At 38.2% G+C, this 18399-nt stretch overlaps 1 protein-coding gene across 2 annotated transcripts in view; it reads left to right on the top strand.

The window, feature by feature from the left end:
* PRKG1 (protein kinase cGMP-dependent 1) overlaps nt 1–18399 on the top strand; it is a 481254-nt gene that overhangs the window by 299455 nt on the left and 163400 nt on the right. For both annotated transcript variants that reach the window (XM_030487822.1, XM_030487821.2), the window contains exon 4: nt 7490–7595. In XM_030487822.1, coding sequence (XP_030343682.1) covers nt 7490–7595 — 106 coding nt within the window. The remainder of the gene's footprint in view (nt 1–7489; nt 7596–18399) is intronic.

Below are 18399 nucleotides of genomic sequence, written 5' to 3'. Positions count from 1 at the left end.
TGCCGAAGTGTTGAGGATTCCCTTGCCTCACCTCCTCAGTGTTAGCCAGTGAGATGGTGCCAATGAAGAAAGGCTGGGGTAGGTTGAGCCGGGTGTTAAGTGCACCCTTCCATGGCAAAGCAGAGGCTCTCTTTTACAGAAAGATCATGCAAATCTGAATAAGAAATCAATTTTATTAATGGTTTGAAAAAAGCTCAAATATTGAAGCAGTTGTTGGCTTTGGGCAGCAGTTACCTTCAGTCCTCCACGTGAGCAGTACAGCCCAGGAAATTCTGTGCAATAGGATTTTCTATTGCATGTAATACAGATTATTTTGGCATAAAAATTCACGTTAGTCAAGCTCAGGGAGGGAGACAGAAATAAAAAAAAGTAAAAGACTGCAGTAAATATGAAATCTTGGTCTCCTTACTTCAGGTCATAGTAATGTGGAGACAATTACGGGCACTTGTGAAAGCGCGTATTTGGCCTTTGCCTTAAATACTGCTGCATAATGGGCAGTCCACAAAGAGGTAGATAGAACCTCATCCTGCACCTATGTCGCAGTGCAGAATTGCCACTTTGTGGTAAAAAAAAACCCCCAATGTTTGTAGCCCAGCACCAGAAGAAGAATCATGGCTGGAGTGTCCTGCTGCCATCCTGACACTGCGCTCCAAAAATTCACTGCACAGTATGAACTCCTGCCATAATGCCAGTATTGAGCATCCTTTTGTGCTGAGCCCTGGACATCCAAAATCATCCTCTTCTCCATCACTGGGATTAGTTTTAAGCTCTCTGGAAGCTTTTTGCCCCTTTTTTTTTTTCCTTTCAATTTTCCTTAATTCCTGTCCCATGCTCTGTGTGCCAGGAAAAAACACAGCTCTGTCCTGAGAATGCAAAAAGAAAAAAGAACGCTAATATTTTCTCCTGCTTCTGTGGGTATGTTTTTATTTTTTATCATGAAACATTATTTTTAACAAACTGTTCCAGTTTAGGAGCAAATGGATATAAACCGTATCGGGAGAAAAAGGATGTTTAAATGTTTATCTTTCTCTGCTTGAACGCTGTATTTTTCCTTAGAGAAGTGTAAAATTACTCCTTGCTTTGCATGCTATGAGGTGACAAAACCACCTGGGAAGTTACAGGAAAGGACCTATTGAGAAAATGGATAGCGTTAAGATGAAGTCATCACTGTACTGGTGCCATCGTTGTTAGAAATGTGAAGCAGGCACACGAGAGAACAGAAAACTTTAATCTTACTGTTAAATAGATCCACTGTGCATCACTCCATGCCAAATCCCAAAATGGAGTCTGCTGGAGCCTTGTTCATTATTCACTGTGTGTCTGATGGGGTAAAATAATTCAGCGTATTCCTTCTGTTTAGTTAAATGTGCTTTCCATCATAATTTCACAAAATATACATGACGAAACACAAGTAACTGGAAATGACTGTTCTGCCCAATGGTAATTTGCACAATAATCCTTGCAAAATCAAACCCAAGCGGGAGGGTGCTTAAATGTGAGTGGAAATACTGCATATCATTGCTGCTAGAAAGGCCCTAAGGACACAAAGATTCTGCTGTTTCTTTGCCTGAGGCTTGCCTGGGCAGGTAAACAAACAGTTTTTTGAATAAAATAGCCTAAAGACAAAAGTGAGGTGATGAATTCTGACTTACAGTGCAAGGCAATAAAAAGTTTCAAGTCTGATAACACTACCAATGAGTTCTTAAGCTGAGGATGATTCACTTGGTGATCCCTGAAAAACTTGGAAAGGCTTCACTGAGCACATAAAAACTTGGAAAGATGCTAAAGGATTGCAGGGCCATATGAGTATTGCATTTCATTTTGAAATAATACACCTATTTGGGCACTATTCTGGTGGTTGCTTGGATTTAAAGGACTTAAAGCATCTTTTAATATTTTATTGGTAAAGCTTTGATGAACTGGGTGTGGTTAAAAGCATATTTTGTGATTGACCTAGCTTTGGAGAAAAGCGACCCGTTGCTTAAAATATGTGGAAGATGGTTTTGGAAGTGCTATGCAAAATGGTGCTTTACTTTCAGGTGCATTTTAGCAACTGCACCTGAAGGACTTCTGCAGTTATAGTAACATATCTAATATCTAATCTTATAGAATATATATTGTATATCATGTAACACTTATAAATAATAGTTACATTGCTTTTTTGTAAATACTTTTTTCACATAAAACTTTGCAGTTTTTCCACCTATGTCATTGCCTTTGTTTGTGATGCAGAGAAAAGGAGTAGCTTGGATCTGAGCCTGAAGTTTATGACTTTCAGTTGCTGCATCCATAAGAAGAAAAGAAGCAGAAGAGCAAAAACTTCGCCCTTCAGCAGGCTGGGGACATGATGGTAGTATTAGAAATTGAGAGAATTAAGCCTTGGAGAGGATCAATAATGCATAGTCCCTATTATTTAGTGCCATACGTGCAGAAAATCTGAATACTTCATCTAATTTTTATGGAAGTTTGTATTCTATCCCTGATGACACCAAAATAATACTGTGTAACTGATAGCAGTATATACAGTAAAGACTGGGCAAAAATTGCGGTTTAAAACATAGTGCTGTGGTTTCAGAAGGAGACATATTAAAGTTAAAATGTTGCAAACATCTCTTAAGAGTGCAATGCTAATACGAAGGGCCCTTGGCACCGTGTCCTGTGCCCATCCACCCTTCCTGGCATCCCTCTGGCTCTGACTCAGCAGTACACTGGGGTACTTGTGCATGGGCTAGTGGGAAAATCCTATCAGATGGTGGGAAGATGTACAGGTTAAGCTTGAGATTGGCTGCAACCTAAAAATCTGTTTTCAGTTTTCCTCTTTTGCATCGCTCTGAAATTGTGCCCTGCCTTGAGCAGGGAGAAAACACTTAGAGAGGGTCTGAGCTGCTGAATCCATCAGGCTTGAGTTGCATCATGGAGGATATGCTCATATAATCCTTTACAGCCAGAGAAAATGCCTTTATCTTGCCTTACTTTATGTTCAGAGACCTCCTGGCACACAAGCAAGCCAGTGGATATGAATAAACCAGCCAGGGCGTAGCCCAAGCTTTGGGCTGTGTTGGGAGCTCTATACCCCTGGGGATGTATTTCCACCTGTTTAAAATGGGCTATATTTTCATAGGTTGCCCAGGTAAATGAATAGGAAGAAAGTTCCTTTTTGGAAAAGAAGTTTGAAATTGCTTATTGAAATTGTTTATTTCCTTAAAATAAAATCACACCAGTGATTTCGGTGTAGGAAGGAGTCTGACTCGTATACTGAAATGATTGATTTTTAAAATTATTTCAGTCAGCTTGTTATCAGAAATTAAGTACTGACCATAATGAACACTTCAAATTTAAACTTCGATGATAATATCCGCATCCCCATCCAGTTTTGGTGCATGAAATCCTGACTTTCTTACTTTGGCTCTCACTGCTCTTCCATGTTTTTTCCAGGAACATTTTGCTTTGGTTTCAGCCCTTGCACTGCATTAAAATATTCTGCAGTGACTGCAGTCTGCCCAGCATCATCTGTTACCCTCACCCAGAGAGCTGTGGCTCCTAAGAATACAATGGTGATACCATATAAACAATCATTTAGAGGTCCTAGTTCTGGGTATCCCTATTTTTATCCATGCCTCAGAGTGAAGGAGGAGTCTTTATGATAGATACATATTAGTTTGTGAGCATGCATGTTGCTGCCTTACACCGTGCTAATTTTTTTGTGTGCCAGCCAAAATCTTGTTGGCTTCTAGGATGATCACTGATTGCATTATGTGCTGCTACAAAGGTAAAACAATACCCCAGCTAGAAAGTTTTAATATGAAAAAGTGTAAAAGAGGCAATAAACATGAATTGTAGTATAACTCCAGTTTAGCTGCCTTGATTAAAGTATAATAATTTATATTATTGAGTAGTCTTAGGAAACTCCCATTACAGATATATGTACACTCATCTGTTTTCATAATGTTATTTATCATATTTCTTTATGGTGGTAGTTCTTGCAGTCAGAGAATAAGATATTCTTCTGAAATCACACTTCACAGAAAATTTTGTCTCCATCATCCAACAGGTGTTCTTTGCAGGGGAATGGGCAAGAAAATCTCTGTGTTACCTCTGTCTGTACCTGTTATAACTCGAGTTATTCATGGCAGAATTGACTTTGTGGTATACAGCCCATATAAATACTTTTCATCTCGGGGCACTCGTAAATATATCGCTTTGAAGTTGTTAATGTCATCAAATCTTACCAACTTCACACCGTTCCTTCATTAACCCTCCAACACAATTACAGAGGATTTTAAGCATAACAGGAGATTATGCTCACACTTGATTATAGGGGTCTTACTGACATTTAAAGCTCGGCTGTGACTAGGCGTTAGCAAAACCTCTGTTTAGGCAGAATAAATGTGAATATAGAATATGAGTAGTGATTATAATTAGCAGTACAGAAGTGTATTGTCTGCACTTAACTTTCCCTAAGCTACATGGTCCTTGTGAGGGGGCTGTTAAACAGCTGTATGTTTAATTAGGGGGTATACATATGGATATATTAAAATACACATTATGTAGTATAGTATAGAATAATATACTATATGATTACATTAAATGATATGTATTATTAATTGAATTATATATAATATTACATAGATTATATATAAACATGTGTACAGACATGTAATTTTTTGTGTATATAGTCATATATATATGTAACTTGCGTATTAGGGGTTACCTTCAGGAGAATGTGACTTGTTCTAGGCTTGCTAAGTGAGCCTCTGGTCCTGTGCTCAGATGAAGATTGCCAGCTGCAGAGATTTGTTTTAACAGAACAATTTCTAGCAGCTATAAATGGATCTTCACTTAGCTTGAGAGGTACTAAATTATGTTTGCTGTTTACCTAAGTGCATTAAGAGACCTAGTCAGAACATATGTAGCACGAGCATGCATGGTTTTGGGGATTGATATTAAATATTACATAGTACTTTGTAAAAAAACCTGGGGATCAGAGGAGAATGAATGAGTGTTCATCGCTTATCTGGCTTCCTGGTACCCACGCTGACCTCAGAGATAGGTGGTATCTTTGCAGCTATATCTGAAGCCACTGTGGGAGAGAAAATCCACAGAGTACCTTCATCATTCAATATGTACATGAAAAATAAGAGTTAGCTGATTGCCGTCAGTCACCGATTAAATGCAACTGATGGGATGGGGACTCCTCTGTTCACAGGCCATGGTCTTTCACACTGTGACGGAATCCAAGAGGAATTTAGTCCCAGGTGCTGATTGAATGTGTCTGTTAAGGACCAGCTGGCCAGGATTGAAACCTTTTATTTTTCATGGCTACTTCTTTGCGTAAGATAATGACACTGTTAAAATACATTGGGAAGCAGCAGCAGGCAGAAATATTTGCAGGAAGGATGCCCTGTCTTTCAGAATTGCATGAAATAATAGATAAAAAAGGTGAATTTAAGAATTTGCTGTCTTCTGAGCTTGGTCAGCTATTGCGTCAGCTTAACAGTCATGCCTTTGCTACAAAGACTGCATGATAGAAATATAGGCAAAAGCTTTAATTTTACTCTCAAGCATGGCTGTACTTTGGAAAAAATACCTTTGATGTTTGAGTAAGATATGTTCATGGTACATGTTTGTGGCAGGGCACAGGGAACTGGGATGCTGTTTGATATTTTAGTCCAAAAAAAAAAAAGAAGGAATTAGAAACTCTCACTTCATTATTTTCATGTTCACTACATGTTTTTTTAAAATATTCAATTATCAGAGATTTTGCTAATCATGACCAAGTGAGTTGCTTTTTTGCCTTGTGTGATAATCATACCTTACACTGAATACAAACCATCTTGAAATGGCCAGGCTGACTGAAATCCCCTATGTTTTTTCACCTACCTAGAAAGCACCTGCTTTACAAGATCATCTCTTCCTGCTCTCAGTGAATTTAGTAGGATTTTACTGAGGTTTTAAGATTTTAGTGACTTGATACCAACCCTTGTCATCATCAGCCAGTACAGCAGGAAACCATCCTTTTCAGTGAGTCCCCACACACACCTCCTGTTGAATAATATTAATTTCTTCTTCTAGGATAGATCTTATCTAGAAATCAGTTAAAAACCCTGTTTGGCAGAAGACAGTAAACCAAACCAGAAAATTAGGGGTCCCATTATATTAAGTCATCTCTTCCACTCTGAAGAGAATGAAAAACACTCCTTTTTCTTTTTTTTTTTTTTTTTTTTTTTTTTTTTAAGAAATCTTTCATATGAAAGCTATAGGTCATTCTTTCTCATCAGTTTGATTACAAAAATCAAAATGCTTCTCAAAAAGGAGTTTCTGTCTTGAGAATGAGAGGAGGCTTTAAATGATGCAATGCATTCACTTAGTTCTGCAATGCAATTTGAGAAGAAAAGTTTGAATTTGCACTTTGAAGGTTTTGCATCCTGCAAATGCAGTTAGGGATAAAAACTAATTTCATTAACCAGGATGTTTGTGAACGAAAGGACCAGCAAATAAAAGCAGAGTCATTTACTGGATTTTTATTAGTGAGAATATTTGAAAATATTTTTTTGAAAGGCTTCTTGCTCATTTCTATTTCCTGTAGTGAAATGGGATATGGGGGTGAAATTCATTGCAATTACTCTGTGAAAAAAGAATAATTAATACAAGTGAAGAGGCTTTTAGATTAGTTTTCTTTAATTAAACTGTTTCTGTAGGGATAAACTCTGTTATAAACTGTACATACGCGAACTTTTATAGTTAATGCAAATGTCTAAGCCACATCTGAGATTAAAATCTGGACCATTTGGGGTCATGCACATTTGATACATGTGGTCCTGTTTTCTTTGAGCATGTGTACTATATGCAACAGTGATCTGTTATGCTTGTTTTTACAACAGCAGCTTGCTTCTGAAGTGTATGATGTAGCATATGGTGTGTAACATTCAAGTCTTGGAACTTATCTGAACCATGAAAGCTAAAGTTGGAAATAAATTACTCAAAACTTCCAGAACTGGGAGGTGTTCAATTATTAGGATATAACAGGACTCAGTTCTGTAAAATCTCTCAAGGTTAAGGAGAAATTGTCATCTACTTTGGGAGTAGGATGAAACCCTCAGAAACAGAATAATGCTCTAAAAATTTCCCCAGATCACTCAGTGTCGTAGGCAATGATTTGTCTCAGGTTACAATGAACTGAACCCCTATTTCTTGCTTGCTTTCAGCCTGCATTGATTTCTTTGCATCACACGGTTGCTTGTAGGCTGTCTTTCTGGAAAACCAGTGTACTATAGCTAGAACTAAGGGTTATTATAAGGATAATTTCAGATCATTTCAGTGCATGCTTAGTCCATTGTCCAGCAGATGAATTTTATGTTACTGTTTTGAAGTGTGTACCCATTTTCATGCTTTCTCATGAATGAAGTTGTTTTCCTCTGCAATTCACAACAGGTTTTCAAATTTTGATATTTTGCTAATTACATTTTCCCCTTGTCTTGTTTTTTTCCAGCTCTCGTAAATGTGAAACTTTGGGCTATTGATCGGCAATGTTTTCAAACAATAATGATGAGGACAGGCCTCATCAAGCATACTGAATATATGGAATTTTTAAAAAGGTATGACACTTGTTTACTTTATCAAAAAATACAGTGTAACTGCCGTCCTCATCTTTTGACTTTTTTTGTGAGTCCAGTATTTGATTTGTTTGTTTCTCATGTTTTTTGTATGTTTGTTTGCTGTTTAACCATCTGTATGCTATATCCTCCAGACGAAAGGAGGGTGAGCACTAGGAAGTCTTGCTGCAGCTTAGTTTCATCCCATTGTGAGTTATTCACTGGCAAAGAGTCACACAGCTGAGATGTAAGAGGAAAAGCTTTGATATGAGTCACTCAAAGTGTACCTTGTTAAAGGAAACACCCATTAAAAAATAAATAAAAATCTAAAAAAGACCGCAAAACACCCTCCTTCGGGAAAACCCTGCTTCTTAAACTTTTGTAGAAAGAAGCAACCCCATCCTAACTGTGTTCTTGTGCTTCTAGAATAAAATGCAAGTTTCTAGAGAAGTAAAGACTTCAGTTTGCTATGAAATACAGGTTGAGTAACAAAAAAGACATAAAGCCAAGTCTTTCACTCCTTAAATTCGAGACTCAAACTTTCCTTTGGTTCCTGCTGCCATGTCAAAGTGGAACAAATCCTCTTTGGGAAAGCTGTGTCTAATAACCCAGTAATTCAAGTGTGCTATAGCAGTGAGGAACGGGCTGTGTTTCAGTTAGCAAAATAATCCCAAAAAGAATAATTCTAGAATTACTCTGAATTCTAGAGAAAAATTCTGAATTCTAGAGAAAAAAATCACCCAAATCAATATGATGCTCTCAGTAATCCCGTCATTAGTAAGATGTTACTACCCTAGGCTTGTCCCAGATCAGAACATTTCCCACTGCATCATTTCCCTTCTGAACCAACAACCCCTCGCTGTGCAGAAGCAGTGCAAGGGGTAGAATTACACCCAAGAGATAATGTCTTTTGATGGTAGATGGGGGTGTGATCAAAATCCTTCGGATTTGGTCTCCTTTTCACCTCTTTTTGGGGGAAGCTGTGTTTGATTTCTTTCTTTTTTGTTTTGGATGTGTCTTATTTTCAACATAGGAAAATGTATTAGCAATTATTGTTCATTTCCAGAAGCTCCTTCTTTTTTCCAGAGAGGTGTTTTCAGGGATAAGTGCTGTTTTAAGATCTAGAAGATCTTACAGTGTGTAAACTAATGACCTGAGTAATGATACACTCTCTTAAAAAGGATGTTTTGAATGAAAAATTAAAGCCATGTAGCCATATCAGATGGCAAGTAACAAGTCTCTCTAATGTGGGCATACGAATTTTTACCCTGCCGTGTTGCATCCTTGATATACTCTTGTTTCTGACCTGCATTTTATATGTGTTTTCAAACAGAAAACTTCTAAAATCGGAAAAACATTCACAGTACATTCACTTGGACATTCAGTAACATAAACTCAAGGAATAGCCTGTATGCATTCCACACCACAGCTCAGCCAGGACCGTGGGTGAGAAATTGATCAAAGCTGGGACACCATTAACTGCTTAGATCTGGGAGTAGAGTCCTGCCCATTACACTGGTTCTTGGCTGGGTTGACACCTTACCTCCTGGCCTGTCTGTGTGGCCTGAAGTTTCACCTGTGATTCTTTTCAGTCATGAATAAAAATAGTAATAATAAAATAATGAAACTAAAATAATTGGCCAGGCAACACTGTTCTCCTCAGAGGACAAGGTGTTTCTCTGGAGAGGACCAGGAGCTCCATGGAGATGTTCTGGTGCTCAGAGATGACATGAAAGTGTAGTCATCAAAGTCTAGCTTTTTCCGAGTGTCTCTTTTATTGTTATTAACAAGTAAAGTCAGTCAAGAAAACAAAACCTATTGCCATACCGAAAGAGTCAAAAAAAAAAAAAAAAAAGACAAAAAAAAGAAAAGTCATAAACTCAAATGTTAACAAGCGTTGGCATTTCTTGCGTGCTGGTGAATGAAACCAAAAGACGAATGTAAGATCAGTTCTGGGGGTTAGAGCCTGTGGCTCTCTTTCAAAGCAGAAACTGTGCAATATGAAGCTCTTAAGCTTTGAGGTTTAATAGAGATTTTCAAGAAGATTGTCAAGATTAATTTGGGTGCAGGTTCCACAGGGCCTGCTCAGCTTTAATTGTAAAGCAAATAGTGTTAGGAAGAAACCAGGAAGCATTTCTCACCCTGTAACTGAGCTTCTTGGACACAGCCTATTATAGTTTCTCAAGCCATGTATTAATGCTCATTAGAAAAGCCTAAGGCAAGCAAATATTTTTTCTTTAAATCTTACAGTTTGAATTTAGAAAAAGATTTCATCCTACACAGCAGTTGTAACATGGAGCAGGTAGCTGTAGGAAGATCATTACAAAATGGCATCTACCCATTGTGTCTTCCAGTTGGGCTCTGTTTATCAATAGCTATCTCAAGCTCATGTTAAATTCCATTTATAATCGTGTTTAGGGATGCCTTTCTTCTAAATATTTTTAAGGAAAAAATAAGTTAAATCTTGAACACAAGCAGTATGTCAGTTCTTATTCTTTGGAGGTCTTTTTCCTTTGCTGTATTAATAAGTGAATGAAAATGCTCTTGTTAAGAAATCAAATGGAATAGAAACAAAGGTTTAAATGGTACCCGTGCACAGAATAGTCAATGGGGTTGGACAGTATGATTTTCTCCTAATATTGGTCTAAAAAAGTTACCTTTTCTAATCATGTCATTAATCACAATAACATAATGGTCATTGTCTTCAATAACATATTTTCACCTATGAACTAAATACAATAGAAATTAAACTTTTGGGGTTGAAATAAGGCTATTCATATATTCTCATTTATCTTGCTGAAAATAAGTGCAGTCTGAGCACTAATATTACTGTGGCTCCTTGTACTCATTGTACAAAATATTACCCCATAACCAATGTTGTGGTTTTGCCGTGTTTTTCCACAGAAGGATGATATTGGTGACACAGGTCAGCTACTGTTTTCTTAGTTTCACCCTTTTATGTTCAGAGTATATATAGTCTAGTCCTTCCTTCTGAATGCTGTAAGAAAACTATAAAAAGTACATTTCCTAGTTAAGAAATCCAGGTCTATCTTCCTAATTGCTCCTGGGCTGGAAGTCTGTCTTCTGGTTTGCTTCAAGGAGTACATAGTTTTCACAGGCTTAAAAAACTTAAGATAACTTTTCTGACTTACATAAATTAACTACAATATACTGGATTAAGGAGCAAGTGAACATCCTCTTTTTCATAGTATTTATGGGGAACCGGTTTGTGTATTCTTTTCTGCTGCTTGTAAAGTCAGCAGATCTTTTGAAGTGATCAAAAGATGGCCTAATTCCCTAGCAGAACTTGCTTCCAGTAAGGGATGGAAAATCCAGACTGTTTTTGATCCCTGTGTATATGCTGAATGACAAATCATAGCAATGATTCTCTTTGAAACACAAATTTTCAGTAGCTCATTATGTGGCTAAATCAATGCTAGATCAAGCTAGTTCATAGTGAAGCTAACAATAAAAAGTTAAAATATAATATTGTACTGTAGATTTAGTAATTCCTCATGGTATATATAATTTCATATATTTGCCATTATACAAGCAAGAAAGAGCATCGTTCTGCAGTGGAGGTTACAGGCAGGCTAAAATTAACTGTAGATCTTACTGCAATATTCACTGTTACAACATTTAGAATAATTTCCTTTTCAAGCCTGTACTAAAAATAATTCCATATAAGCAAGATCAGAATATTTCAGTTAAGGAAACAGCTATTTGTAAGATAAATTTGTCCAGGAAATAAAAGATGGGGAAAAGCCTTATATTGTTGCAAGTGTAATAATTTCCTGCTAGATCATAAAAGTTTAAAGAACAGAATGCCTTGGGAGAGTAAATATTGTATTTAAAAAAACAAAAACAAAAACAAAAACCACCAAACCAAAAAAAAAAAACCAAACCAAAAAAAAACCCCAACCTGAAAAAACACCCTTCCTAATTTTTCCATAAAAAGAGCCCTTATGTTCCGGTCCACTGTGTAAACTGTGATTCAGCCAAGACCCTGGAACAGATCAGGAGAATAAATGATGAATACTCTGTGTCACCTCAGAGGCAAGATCTAGCTTTGGAAATGGAACTTCCAAGGTTTCAAAGGGTATATACACATATACACACAATCTTGAATCTTATGAATAAAAATTCAGTAGTGCTAATAAAAAGAAAATCAAAGTATGTTGTTAGCCCAAGCTTTTAACTTAATGTCAAAAACTTTAATCTGGCTGAAGAAATGCCTGCTCTTCAGCCTTTACTGTTTTGTCATAATGCTCTGGCTTGACCTTGAGTATCATTGACAGTTTTATCTGACTCCAAATTAGCTTAAGTGGGAAGTTGTGATCTGGGCTGACATGGCAGAGGTGAGCTGGTTATGTCTAAGAAATGGGAGTTTATGCACTCACAGCTTATCTACATGGCAAGTTAGGCTGGTAAAAGATTTGGTGTGTAGTAAGTGGAGCCAGGAAGATGACCTTGTGGTGATACATACTCATTGGTCAGCGTGATGATTTAATGTGAGTCATTTGTCAATGGGAGAAAAAGAAATACAAAAATGTGTGAAACTTTTTTAAATGGCTGTCTTTGAAAGATTGCCTGCGTTTTTGCATGAAATGGTTCCCTAAGTGCATCTTTAGGTGAAATTATACTGGATAGAAGTGGGAGAGAAATTAAGTGAGGCAAAGGGAAGAGAGACTTTGGAAAAAGAGAGTTGGAGGTGGATGGTGAGTTGTCATAGGTACACTGAGTTTGTTTTGGATGACTAAATCTGAAAAATGCGTTTTGGCTGAAAGAAAACTTTAGTGGAACACTAATGTTGACAAAGTGAACAGAGGGTAGAACAGAGCAGAAAAAGAGAAAAAGAGGAATTTTTTCTGTAACAGACATAAATGCATCTTTTCTTAATGCAAAGCTAACTGCAGGAACAGATGTGCTGGTTCAAATCAAGAGCCTATCTAGGCTGGCATCCTTTTCATCCCAAGATGGAGATGGCCAAAATGGAGAGGACCATCCCCACTACAACGGGTGTGCAGTCCAAGGCTTTGAAGGCCAAGAGCATCATATTGAAGAATGTTCACAACAACAAGATCTGGCCATCACCCACCTTTAAGATGTCCAAATTTTTAAAGACAGTCCAAGGAGTGTCTCTAGGGGGAAGAAGATGGACTGTTCATCTTACATCATGATCAGGTTCTGTCTGACCTCAGAGGCAACCAAGAATTCTGTCAAGTTACCTCCCTTTTATTTTCCCTGTTTCTGTCCAAGTTGGTGAACACTAGATCAAACATGTGATCTATGAACTGTGCTATTGATACTGTGGCAAGAAAGCATATGTCCAGATTATGATCTGCTGGATGGAGCCAGAAGGGCTGGAAACATCCAATCAGCATCTCTGAAGAGCTGTAGATGAGATGACAAAACTTGAAAATCAGCTCACCTTCCTCTACCATCCCCCATACTGACCATAATAAGAAGCCCAGAATAAACTAAAACCAGGGAGAGGCAATAGATCGTTTGGCTGCTTGGCAGCTCAGCTGGCTTTCAGCTCAGTTTGTCTGTGGAAAACTGAATCGTTCATTTCTTCTGAAGCATTCACACGTGACATTTTTAAACCCTCTCTTTCCTGTTAGCATAACTCAAGCGAAGCAGATCGTATGCCACCCACAATATTACTCCAATTTGCAGACCTGTCAAGTAATATTTTCTTTTCTCTCTGAAGATGTACTGTTCCTTCTATTGCCTCCTGCTGCATGAACCCCACAGGTCTGCTGAGAGAGGGAAGATTGAATGAGTGATCTGCATTACAGCACATCTACTACATGGCAATTTAGCTGTAAAGCTTAAGAGGACAGTCTTTCCACATCACAAGAAGTGCCAGCTTGAAGAGGGCACCTGGAAACAGTGGGGGTTCTTTCAGAGGAGACATCTATATACTATCCCTTTCATTCATTTTGTTGGGATTTTTTTAAGGTGAGATGGAAGAACAGCTTAGTCTTTGGCTCTCTGAAGATCATGTTGAACTCACTGTGCCATGAGGAGCTACAATGAGTTATGCCTGGAGCTTTAGTGGGGAAGGCTAAGATGACTTGAGAGGGTTTGCACGACTGAAACTTTAGTCTTCTAAAGTCTGGTTAAATAACTCATGTGTTAAATCTTTTGCATTTTGGTTAGATAAATCATGTGTTATAGCTAGTGTTGGGGAATATAGGCGTTTTAGAAAGCCACACTTACTACCACTAGCTTTGTGCTTCTCAGCTTGGGTTTCTCGCTGTTAGTGACAAACTGGGATACACAAGGAGCCGCATTCCAGGTTGTAATTCATGCAAACTGCCACAAATCTGTGCATGTGTCAACAGGATGCAACTAATGGGCTGCCAAGGATCACCAACCCCCCTGGGTAAAAGCAAGAGGGAGCAGCAGTAGGTTGGAGATACACAGTAGGCCAAGGCAGGCATGGTGGAGAAGAGCGTTAATGAGTTACCACAGCAGGGGAGGACGGCAGCAGCTTCCAGGATGCAAACCAGAGAGTAAATAAGATGTTGGGAAGCAAACCAGGGTTGGCCTAAAAGTAAAAAGAAAGAAAATGCTGTTGTATTGCCTAACGGTAGAAAGAAGGAAAATGCTGTTGTATTTCCTTGGGCAAGTGTGGGAAGGTTTCAGGAGTGGCTTTGTGTGAGAAGCTGAGAGTAAGGCTGCAGACCGTGAAGATACCCAGGGTGCCCACTGGAGCTCTCAGGGGGTCCTTGCACCTCCGAGGCTCATACATAAAGTATGAAGACAGTGTGTGATGCAGGTTCTGTGGTATTTCAGTGGCCCTGCGTGGAATAAAAGCAGTGTTTCGGTTTTGGAAATTGCACAAAATCTTGTCTGTTTTTTCCCGCATTGCTTTAAATTCAGTTTGTACTGGGAACACTTGAGGATATCTTGAAGGAAGTTTCTGTTTGCAGGCAGCTGAGTGTAAGGACATGCACAGGCAGGCACTGAAGCAGAACTGAAATGATGCACTACAGTATCAAACTGTCAATTTTCTTCTGCCCTTTAACAAGAAAAATAGTCTTTCTCATATTTTCATGGAGAGAAGGCCAGGTTAAGATTTTTTCTTAAATATTTTTGTAATGAATTATTTCAGTAACCATAATCTATCCTCCATAATCCCTTGTGAATGCTGTTAATGCGTATGAAGCGGCTGGGGCAGATATTTTTTAAGAAATTGAAGTTTAACATTGAAGAAACATGTTTTAATCTGAGGGAAATTTTTATTGGAGGCAATGCACCACAAGAAAAGGGAGGAGAAGTGAAAAGGAGGTGGAAGTCTTATGTTCCTGTTGATTTAGAGCTTGAGGAAGGGGGAGGAATAATTGCTGGGTTTTTTTACATTTTGCATTTCAATCAAGGCAGACGCAGTAACCCAATTAAGTGTGTTAAGGGGTTGAAGCAGCCCCTGGACTTCCCTTAAGATAGCATTGGTCTTGGTGTCAGCTGTATTTAAATTGTAGATTAATACACATGGGAATAAGTCTATATCTCATTTTAATGTCATTGAATCTTAGACTCATAGAATGATTTGTGTTGGAAGGGACCTTTGAAGATCATCTAGTACAGCCCACCCTGCTGTGGGCAGGGACACCTTCCACTAGACCAGTTTGCTCAAACTGGTTCCATCCGAACTGGCCTTCAACACTCTCAGGGGTGGGGCCTCCACAGCTTCTCTGGGCAACTGGTACAGTGTCTCACCCTCATTGTAGAACATTCCTTCCTTACATCCAGTCTATACCTACTTTCCTTGCGCAGACCTCCTTTGCACACCAAAGGGGTATTCACAGTGAGTGTCGATGGGGCGCGCTGTGATTTCCTTTTTGCTACAGATCTGCAATTTGGCAGTAAATAATTTACCCAACTCAGGTGACAGACAGTGACTTTGCTCCCACCGTCCATCCATGGGGCAATTTAGGGCTTTGTAGAAATGAAGAATTGATAAGTCTAGTTGGAAAAAGCCCATTGCAGGGACCAGAAGTGGAGAAATGGAAACTGCAGACTGTGTGTCTGAGGCCACAGGTGGTAGTGGTAACAAGATGTCTGTGGATTGTGAGGGTTTTGAAGCATTTTGCTTTCTTTGCTCCTTTTTTTTTTTCTTCCATTCAACTCAGAGTTTTCTTTGTGAGGTCAAATCTAATTTGCTGGTAGAATTGCTGTGTTACATGAGATAACCTCTTTACATTTCAAAGAAGAACAAAGTTACATATGTCCTTTTTCCTCCCACAGTGACTCTATCAGTAAGGAAAAACACTTTGAAAGATGCACTCATGATCTCAATTTGCACAAGATCTTATTTTGGTTTAAGTCACTCCCAAGTCAACATCGTCCAGAAAAATCTGTTCTGCAGGTCCACGTGTAGCCGTTTGGGCTGTTCACATTTATTTGTACAGAAAGAAAAGAGAAAGACAATCCCTCCATTGCTAAATGTTAAAAGGCAATAGCGATGAAGCTTTGCAAGCTTGCATAGAAAGAAGGAAGAAAGGGTTGTGCATAAAGACTTACTGTTGCAGGGGTAAAACACAACAGCAAAATAATTCAGTTGAGTCAGCAATCCTGCCACCTAAGTTGGAAGAGAGGTTTCGTTAATTTTGGTGTTTTGTTTTTTTTTTTTTAATGAGCAGAAAAAAACCCAGGAAGCAGTTGAAAACTCAAGAAATATCGTGATTAGTCAAAATACCCTTATTCATTATACTCACAAAGTAGGTGCTCCCAGGAAGACTGATGGAGTGTCTTATTCTTTAGATTTAAGAAAAAACCAAACTTGACACACTAACAGCACCTTCAAAACAGTTTTATTGCAGTTTTTATGGAGGTAAATGCAAGGATGGGCTGTGCTTCTCTTTTGTAAAACTTGCTGAAGATAACCAGCCTAGGAGCTGCAGGAAGCAGAGTGGCAAGGGGGTTGGTGTCTGTGGGGAAGGCAAAGATGGCAAAAAAATGAAGTCAAGCCAGAATAAGGCTGCGACTAACAATGAACTAATTTGTTCTGTATGATCAGTTAATAGAAGAGCTTTTCTTGATGGTGTTTTGTACTTGTTCTTTTGTACCTGCTCTTGCAGGGTTATATGAAGGCTAGACCTCTAGGGACTCCTTTCTGGAGTGGTTTAGCCCTCTGCTTTATATAGCTGCTGATTAATTGAGAAGGCAAGGTGATATCAGGAATTAAATCTTGGAGTTTTTCTCTTACTGTTTGTTTTTGCTTTTTAATTTCCAAATCCCACTTTTTTTCTTTTTTTCTTTTTTTTCTTTTTTTTTTAATTTTTTTTAGAGTGAGCACTGCCATTTTTATTTGTCATCAGTTATAATTTCTTCCCATGATGGGAATCACATTTTACATTTCCACACCCACAGAGTGTGATTTCAGGTACAGCTCAACCAACAGGACATGATTACGGGTAAACCTTGTGTTAATGTGGTTTTATACTGATACCAATGGGACCAGAATCTGGTCCTCTGTTGTCACAGTAGTGCTTCAGAGCCATTAGGTATGGTCCATCCAACATTCTGCCTTTTCAGAGAAAGAGAACTCTTGTCGGTAATTTTTTATTAGGTCAAACCCAATCCTGGCTCTCTGCCTAACTATTAGTTGCTGTCATGATTTGGAAGATAGTGGCTTTCTGAGCTCCAGAGCAAACAACTTCTACATTGTGTTTTCTGTAGCAGCAAAGAAATGAAGCTCTTCATGGCTTGATGCAGAACAGTAGGCATAACTGGAGATTTATTAGGGTGTTAGGGTTTGTTTTAAGTAATTCATCCTTGCCAAATTAACATTTTGTCTTGTAATATTATGTGTATGTTTGTGGCTGTATACACCAAGAAGATGATTTTCCATTGCTTGCTAAAATGCACTGAAGAGTAGACTGATTAAGATTAGGGGTTTATACTGCAAATATTAAAGTAGATGAAATTATTAGATATTAAGGTTATTTTATTCTGATCACATTATAGTGTGATGTAAGATTTAGGACTCTGGAATGGTAGTGTGATCTCCAAGATTTTATCAACCTTCACCCTAAACCAGTAGATACTGAAAACTGGGCTGTAAAGAACACACTGGCTGTTCTTCATTAGTTATTCTGTATGCAACATGACTTCCAAAAATCATTGTCAATCTATTATTGCTTATTCTCTTTTGGTCTAAAGAGATAGTTAAATAGGCAGTTGGACCAGTCATATTAAATGAATCCCAGTGTTTCTCACCAATGGTTTATTAACCATGAAGGTCCATGCCACAGAAATGCCCTTACCAGCACTCATATACAAGCATTGGGTCTGGCCAGGGTCAGTCATGCCTTTGGGTTATGTTTGCTCATACTTTTTCTCCTTGCAAAGCTGTTCATTGTCTTGAGTTGGTAATTGGAAAACCAGCTGAAGTCTCTGGTAAAGAAAATTTCTGCATAAGTACTAATGGACTCCAACGAAGCCATGTTTATCTGTGTGCAAATTGAAATTCTTAAAATATGTGCAGTGTTTGGTAGACAAAGTAGTAGAAAAAGTACGTTTTTTTTCCACAGATGGTGGAAAAGTTTGAGTACAGACTAATTGCTAGAAGGATGTCTTAGGCTTCATGTTTGAAAACTGTGTATCAAATAACTGTCTTTTGATCCTAATGAAAAATCTGAGTTTGCCTTCAAATACACAATGCCAAGCAAAGCATTTTGGCAGACCATTTATTTGATGAAAAATGCAGCTTTAGGGCTGAATAATTTGTTGATGGAATATTTTAGAAATAATGAAAGAAATCTGTGCTCTCTCGGTGGTGGATGCATGATGAAAT

The sequence above is a fragment of the Strigops habroptila genome, chromosome 5 (assembly GCF_004027225.2).
Source record: "Strigops habroptila isolate Jane chromosome 5, bStrHab1.2.pri, whole genome shotgun sequence".
In the NCBI taxonomy this organism is placed as follows: domain Eukaryota; kingdom Metazoa; phylum Chordata; class Aves; order Psittaciformes; family Psittacidae; genus Strigops; species Strigops habroptila.
Note: the sequence above shows the minus strand (reverse complement) of the source record. Positions and strands in the feature narration are given on the sequence as shown.